The 6,859-nt window shown below is 47.9% G+C and overlaps 1 protein-coding gene across 1 annotated transcript in view; it reads right to left on the bottom strand.

The window, feature by feature from the left end:
* Window positions 1–6,503: 6,503 nt before the first annotated feature.
* Zw10 (zw10 kinetochore protein) overlaps window positions 6,504–6,859 on the bottom strand; it is a 6,573-nt gene continuing 6,217 nt past the window's right edge. Inside the window, exon 6 of the mRNA XM_059269030.1 lies at window positions 6,504–6,537. Coding sequence (XP_059125013.1) covers window positions 6,504–6,537 — 34 coding nt within the window. The remainder of the gene's footprint in view (window positions 6,538–6,859) is intronic.

The raw sequence follows: 6,859 nt of genomic DNA, 5'->3' as shown, positions 1-6,859 counted from the left end.
ACTCAGGCACAGACCCACCTCAAAATGCACCTGCCCAAACTCACATGGTAGCCTGAAAACACAGGCCTTCAATGGGAAGAAACCCCTTTGGTGTGCTAAGTAGGAGGCGATTTAGTGCTTTGCTCAGAATAGCCAAGGGCAAACTGCATTATCAGCCCAGAGTAGGGACCACAAGAGAAGAAAATGAAAGGCAGTCTCTGGAGAGATTGCTAGCTCCACAGCCCCTGCTAGGATGCAATCACTGTACCAGAGCTGCCAGAGGAGGCTCTTCCATCAGCCTAGCATCCCAGGGAGGAGGGTGTGTGAGCAGGGATGGAGGGATGGCATGGGACACAACCTTACCGTGTAACTCAGTTGCATTGATGTAAAGCTGTAAGGTCTGCTGGGCAGGGCGCGGCGCCTGTCCTCCTGTCTGGATTGAGTCAACACCCCAGCCAGCATGGTTGGAGGATGATGTCTCCCTGGTTCACACACAGCCCCTCCCCTTGTCTCCCACCCCTACACACATAGACACGCGCCAGAGAGACAATGAACTATGCTCAGGTCTCCTGAATAGGCCCGTTGTTGTAGGGAATTGGGGCCAAGGCTGGGCTGGGCCTGGCAGCCCCAGTCCCTCCTGTCTGCTAACTGGAAGCTTGGAAACAGAAAAACGGAGGGGGGGTGGGCAGCAGGACTACTGTTGCTTAGCAATCAGGTCCCCTGTGCCAAAAAATGTGCCTCATACATGCTAGCACAATTCCCCCTTCTTGCTGACAGGGCTGCACTAGACAGAGTGATATTAGCACTTGTGGAAATGTTTCTGACTCTGGTGGAAGCTGGCCTTCCCAGCAGTCTCAGGCTGTCACCATGCTGGGGCTAATAGGTGACGGTGAGGAATCTTTGTCACCTCTCTCTCAGCCATGGCTGTGCCCCTCACCTGATTGCTAAGAAGTGAGGCCTCCCCACCCTGTTTGCCCCTGGGATCCAGGAGTGGTCCTTTGGAGCTTTCTTGCTTCCCTGAGATCCAGGAGAGGTCCCTTAGTGCTATCTTGCCTCAAAGTTCAAGGTAACATAGATGATCCCTGGACACACCTGGGAGCCACTGGAGGACAGCGAATAATCTTCCAGTCTGCCTCTCAGGGATCCCTCAGACCAGAAGGAAAGCTCGGGGAGTTAAAGAAGCCAGGGTTCAGGGAAAAGACAGTGCACCTCACAACAAAGGCTGAAGCTGGCAGACTTGGAAAAGAACAGAGCATTGATATTCCTGAACCTTGGCTGAGTGATACATTGTGTACCCTAATAAAATTTATGTGAAGACCAGAGAACAGAACAAGCCACTAGATCAAACATAGAGGCCAGGCAGTGATGGCACATGCCTTTAATCCTAGCACTCGGGAGGCAGAGATCTGGTTGAATCTCTGTGAGTTCAAAACCACCCAGGACTACATGAGATTGACTCAGTATAGGAGAGAAACACAGCCAGGCTGTGGTGGCACACACCTTTAATCCCAATACTTGGGAGTCACATGCCTTAAATCCCAGCCCTAGGAAAGTTGAGACAGGAAATGATATGGGGCGGAGAAAGGTATATAAGGCATGAGGAGACAGGAACTAAAAAGTCTTTCGGCTGAGGAAAGCTGTTCAGGCTGAGGAGTCCTAGAGGTAAGAGGTGGCTTGTTCCTTTGTCTCTCTGATCTTTCAGCATTCACCTCAATATCAGACTCCGGGTTTGGTTGTTTTGTTGTTGTTGTTGTTGTTGTTGTTGTTGTTTTAAAAAAAGACCATTTAGCAATTCAAATTACACTTGGCTGGTTGAGGCTTTTGTTGAAATAGACATGAAGACTTCATTCTGCCCAGGGAGATTATGGGCCTGTGTTCCGTTTCCTTGGGCCAGTCAAGGAAGTAAATTAACTGTATTGTATTACTTTTGCTTTTAACTTTACAGCAAGTTAAATGCTGTTTCATGTGTCTCAAAGCTTGCGATGAATATTGGAGATAGGAGATAGTTAACTGTCTATCTTTCTTTTTAAGATTTATGCACTCATATGTGTCTGTGTAAGCGAATGCTTCATGTATGCAGGTGCCATCAGAGGCCAGAAGGAGGGCACTAGATCCTCTAGAGGTGGTTGTGAGCCCCACAGTGTGGGTGCTGGGAACTGAACTGGGGTCCTCTGCAAGAGCAGCAAGCACTCTTAACTGCCGAGTCATCTCTCCAGCCCTAACCGTACTCTTACCTGTGTTTTCCTTTAGATTTTGCTAACTTGGGGTCCGAAAGGCTCCACTGACTGTATTTGCTGTCATCAGTTTATCCTCTAGCTTTGTGGCCATCCTAGGGCCCCAGCTGCTCTTCTGGTTCTCCTTAAATGGCTTTTTTTTTTTTTTTCCTCGAGACAGGGTTTCTCTGTGTAGCTTTGCACCTTTCCTGGATCTCGCTCTGTAGACCAGGCTGGCCTTGAACTCACAAAGATCCACCTGGCTCTGCCTCCCAAGTGCTGGGATTGAAGGTGTGTGCCACCACCGCCTGGCTATTCTTGGCTTTTTAAGGGATGTAGTTCTGGATGACTTGCCACTCTTTACGTAGACCAACCTAGTCTTGAACTCATGGAGATCCTCCTGCCTCAGCCTCCTGAGTGCTGAAATTAAAGGCGCGCACCACCACATCTGGCCTGGTTGGTAGAGCAGAGACGAGCCGTTTGAGTATCACTTCCTGAAATTCCATCACTGAACATTGTGAGCTGCCTGTTTGAGACTCTCCCAACTCCCGAACTCTTGCCCACCCCACCATTATTACTGCTGAGCTTCTCCTGTGCCAACCATGCTGTCCCTTTTCACTTCTTTTCCTCATACATTTAGTGAATCCATACACAATGACAAAGAGACAGAGATCCTCCATGATGTACAGACACAGAGGAGAGAACTAGTGGCCAGAGATGAGACTCCCTAGCTGGTCACTGAAGACTCCTAGAGCAGTACTCTTCAGCCCACAAACTTGGGTATGTCATGAATGAGCCTGGGTAGGGAAGTTAAATAAGTCACAGGCTTGGAGTCCATAGGCTAGGCTAGGAACCAATAGAAATAAGTTATTTGTGAAAAGTAAAATTACAATGATATGAACATAGAAGTATAGGAGAATGGGGGAATAGTTGATTCTTTGTCCGGGGAACCCAGAGAGGTCTTCTCAGAGGAGGGGACATTTGGACTGAGTTTTGAGGGGGTGGGAAATGGCAACAACAGAAAAGGGCATTTTGAATAGTCCTGAGTGATGTCTGTAAAACTGAAAGAGAAAAGTCTCTCCTCCATAAATGCAGTAAGACAACTTGGGGGGGGGGGGGGAGTTAGAATCAAGTCTTCCAAAGTCCTGGAAATTACTCAGAGAGTTATAGCAATCTGGAAAGTGTTATTTGAAAGATGGAATATACGGTGAGCATTGTGCATTTTAACTGGCTGGAATCCCATATCCCTCACTCTAGCTCCACAGTAGCCTTGAGAACCATTATCCCATAACAACAATGGAGACAGCGGCCGGGCAGCCAGAAGAAGGGAGAACACAGGCTTGTAGCCCTGAACAACCTTCTCAGAGAGCTGTCCTTATTTGACCTGTCTGGTGGGTCCCTGGTAGATCTCATCTGCAACAATGCCTTCCTCCGATCTAACTTGGAGCTTTACCTGTTCCAATCTCTTTTTTTTTTTTTTTTTTTTTTTTTTACTTAAAGGCCAGGGGAATGGGGGCTGGGAGGGTGCAATTGTTAGACCGTATGGTTGTCTGAGGTAGTGGGCAATAGTTTGTCACAATAAACTATATTAAAACCCTTAAAGAAGAGTCTGGGATATGAGATGCTGCTAAGAGACCGAAGAGCTGTAATGTACTCCTGGACTCCAGAAAGCCACGTACGTGCTGAGACCTGTGCACGTGTCCATAAAAGGCTGACATAAGGAAAAACTCCTGCCCTCTTACCTCTGACGACACTCGAGACTCTGCACAAGCAGGAAGGCTCAGCGGAGCCCCTCTGCAAAGACTGGGAGACTTCCTGGTAACACGAACGCAAGAAAGTCTCTGTCCAATCATGAGCACAACACTAAACAGAGACTGCAGTGGTCATGTGACAAAGAATACAGCCTTATAAAACTGGATCTGTAAAGTCACTCGTCAAACAAGCAACACCAAGAACAAGCTCTAAGGACAGGGAAGACTCTGACTCTCAGAGTTCCTGTGCTGTATCATTTGAAATTCAGTTTTGTTTTGTTTTGTTATAATTTATTTTTATTTTATGTGCATTGGTGTTTTGCCTGCATATATGTCTGTGTGAGGGTGTCAGGTCCCCTAGAACTGGAATTGCAGACAATTGTGAGCTGCCATGTGGGTACTGGGAATTGAACCCCGGTCCTCTGGAAGAGCAGTCAGTGCCCCTAACCGCTGAGCCATCTCTTCAGCCCTGAAATCCAGTTTTTGAGGCTAATGTAGTGGTTTGAACAAAAATGGCCCCCATAGCCTCACAGGGAGTGGCATTATTTGAAAGGATTAGGACATGTGGCCTTTTTGGAGTGGATGTGGCCTTGTTAGAGGAAGTGTGTCATGGGGGTGGGGTGGGCTTTGAGGTTTCAGAAGCTGAAGGCAGGCCCACTGTCTCTCTTCCTGCTGCCTGCTGATCTGGATGTAGAGCTCTGGCACCGTGTCTGCCTGCACGCCGCCATGACAGCACACTAAACCTGTGAACCTGTAAGCCGGTCCCAGTTAAATGTTCTCCTTTATAAGAGTTGTCATAGTGTTAAAATATTACAAAACCAAAGAATTGCCATGGTCCTGGTGTCTCTTCAAGCAATTAAAAACCCTAAGACAGCTGGAGAGATGGCTAAATGGTTAAGAGCATGTGATGCTCTTCCAGAGGACCCGAGTTTGGTTCACACATGTCAGGCAGCTCACAACCACCCATAATTCCATCTCCAATGGATCCAACACCCTCTTCAAGCCTCTGCAGACCCACACACAGACACATACACAGAATTAAAAATAAAATCTTTTTTTAAAAAAATAGGATAAAATTAAATATAGTTTCCAACAACAAATTATGAGTCACTTGAAGAAATTAGAAAATAAGGCACATATATAGATGTGGGGGAGGGGACTCAATCACTAGAAACTGTCTCTGACGAACTCAGACATTAGAAAACCCCGTGGATTCTGCAAAAGGGTCTGCCCCCTTTCTGATGTGACCTGCATAGTCCCCAAGTAAGGCATATAAGAAGCCTCTCTAGAATCAAGTATCTGGATAAAGGGTAATAGTGTTTATTGGAAGCATTAAAAGAACTCCTAGTCTGTTGCACACATGAGCTCACACTGGCTGTGACTGCATACACAAGATCTGCATAAGATCAAGCCAGCCAAAATATCAGCACAGACAAGGAGAGGGGTTCATAAAGACCCACCCCCTAGCTAGGAAGGTATTGGCAGTTGATGGCTACTGGAGAAAGAAAAGTAAGTTTTCTCCAGGAATCCAGCCCATGAAAGTCTATCCATGTCCCAGTAGATGGTCCTATACCCATGCATATACAGACAGTACTAAATGGACTTACTGGGTTTTGAGAGAGGGAGAGGGAGAAGGAGAGGGAGAGAGAGAGAGAGAGAGAGAGAGAGAGAGAGAGAGAGAGAGAGAGAGAGAAGAGGAAGAGGAGAGGGAAAAGTGGGAAAGTAGAAGGTGAATTGGATGAGAGGAAATATGGGATGTATTTGATTAAAACACATTATGTTTGGTGGTGGTGGTGCATGCCTTTAATCCCAGCACTTGGGAGGTAGAGCCAGGAGGATCTCTGTGAGTTCGAGGCCAGCCTGGGCTACAGAGTGAGTTCCAGGAAAGGCGCAAAGCTACACAGAGAAACTCTCTCTGAGGGTGGGGGGGTGGGGGGGATGGGGGGGATGGGGGGGTGAGGGAGTGGGGATGGGGGGTGGGGGGATGGGAAAGCTGGGCGGTGGTGGCACACCATTGAGTTCCCCTGAGTCCTATTCTAGTTGGAGTTGGTGGTGTGGCTGTACTTTGCTAGGATGGCAGGACATCAGGGCTGCTGAGACCAGCTCTGCCCTCTTACAGAGTAGATTCCACACCAAACGGGCCTTGTCACTCTCATCAGCCTCCTCTGCCTAGCATTCAGAGCCATTCTGGTCCTCTGTGACTGTTTACCACATGGGCAGAATGCTTAACTCTAGCTTGAAGCAAGAATGAGTCTCGAATATAAAAGTGAAGGAGTCACGATCAAGCAGTGTGCGGGCATTTGAATAAGGGTGACAGCTCCTTAAATCATGTGCCCTATCTGAAAGCACCTAAAGCACAAGCCCTCTAGATGGAGGCCCAGGGGCCTACGCTGCCACCTGGTAATCTGAGGTAGCCTCACCCTAGTCCTCGCCTGGTTCCCTTGCCACCTCCCACGGACAACTGCCTGGTCCACCAGGCCCACTTCTGCACGTGAACTTCCACTCACGAGTCTCGACATGAGTGTTTCATTTCCCTCTTCAGTCACTACCCTCAAGAGCATCAAGGACCTTTCTCAACTTCCTTTACATGGTCCCTGGAATCCGAAGAGAAAACACAATGTTCTTCTCTTTCACCCAAATGGAAACATCAAATTCTAATTCATATGGATTTCTTGGGCTTATAAAGTTTGTAGATTGAAAACGCTAGTCCCAACCTCTCTCCTTTCAGAGGGAAAACAGAAGTTCCCAAAGGTAGAGAGCACACAAGCTCAGGCCTTCTGACTTCCTGTCCAGACTCTTTGCCTATGCCAAGCCATGCATATCTGCACGAGTCGGATATTCACTCCGAGGGAAGAAACCCCGCCTGTGGACGAATGCTCTGGTCAGCATTCATGGACTCTCACAGTAATCACCACC

This window comes from Peromyscus eremicus, chromosome 7 (genome assembly GCF_949786415.1).
Source record: "Peromyscus eremicus chromosome 7, PerEre_H2_v1, whole genome shotgun sequence".
NCBI lineage: Eukaryota > Metazoa > Chordata > Mammalia > Rodentia > Cricetidae > Peromyscus > Peromyscus eremicus.
This window is presented reverse-complemented; position numbering and strand designations above follow the sequence as displayed.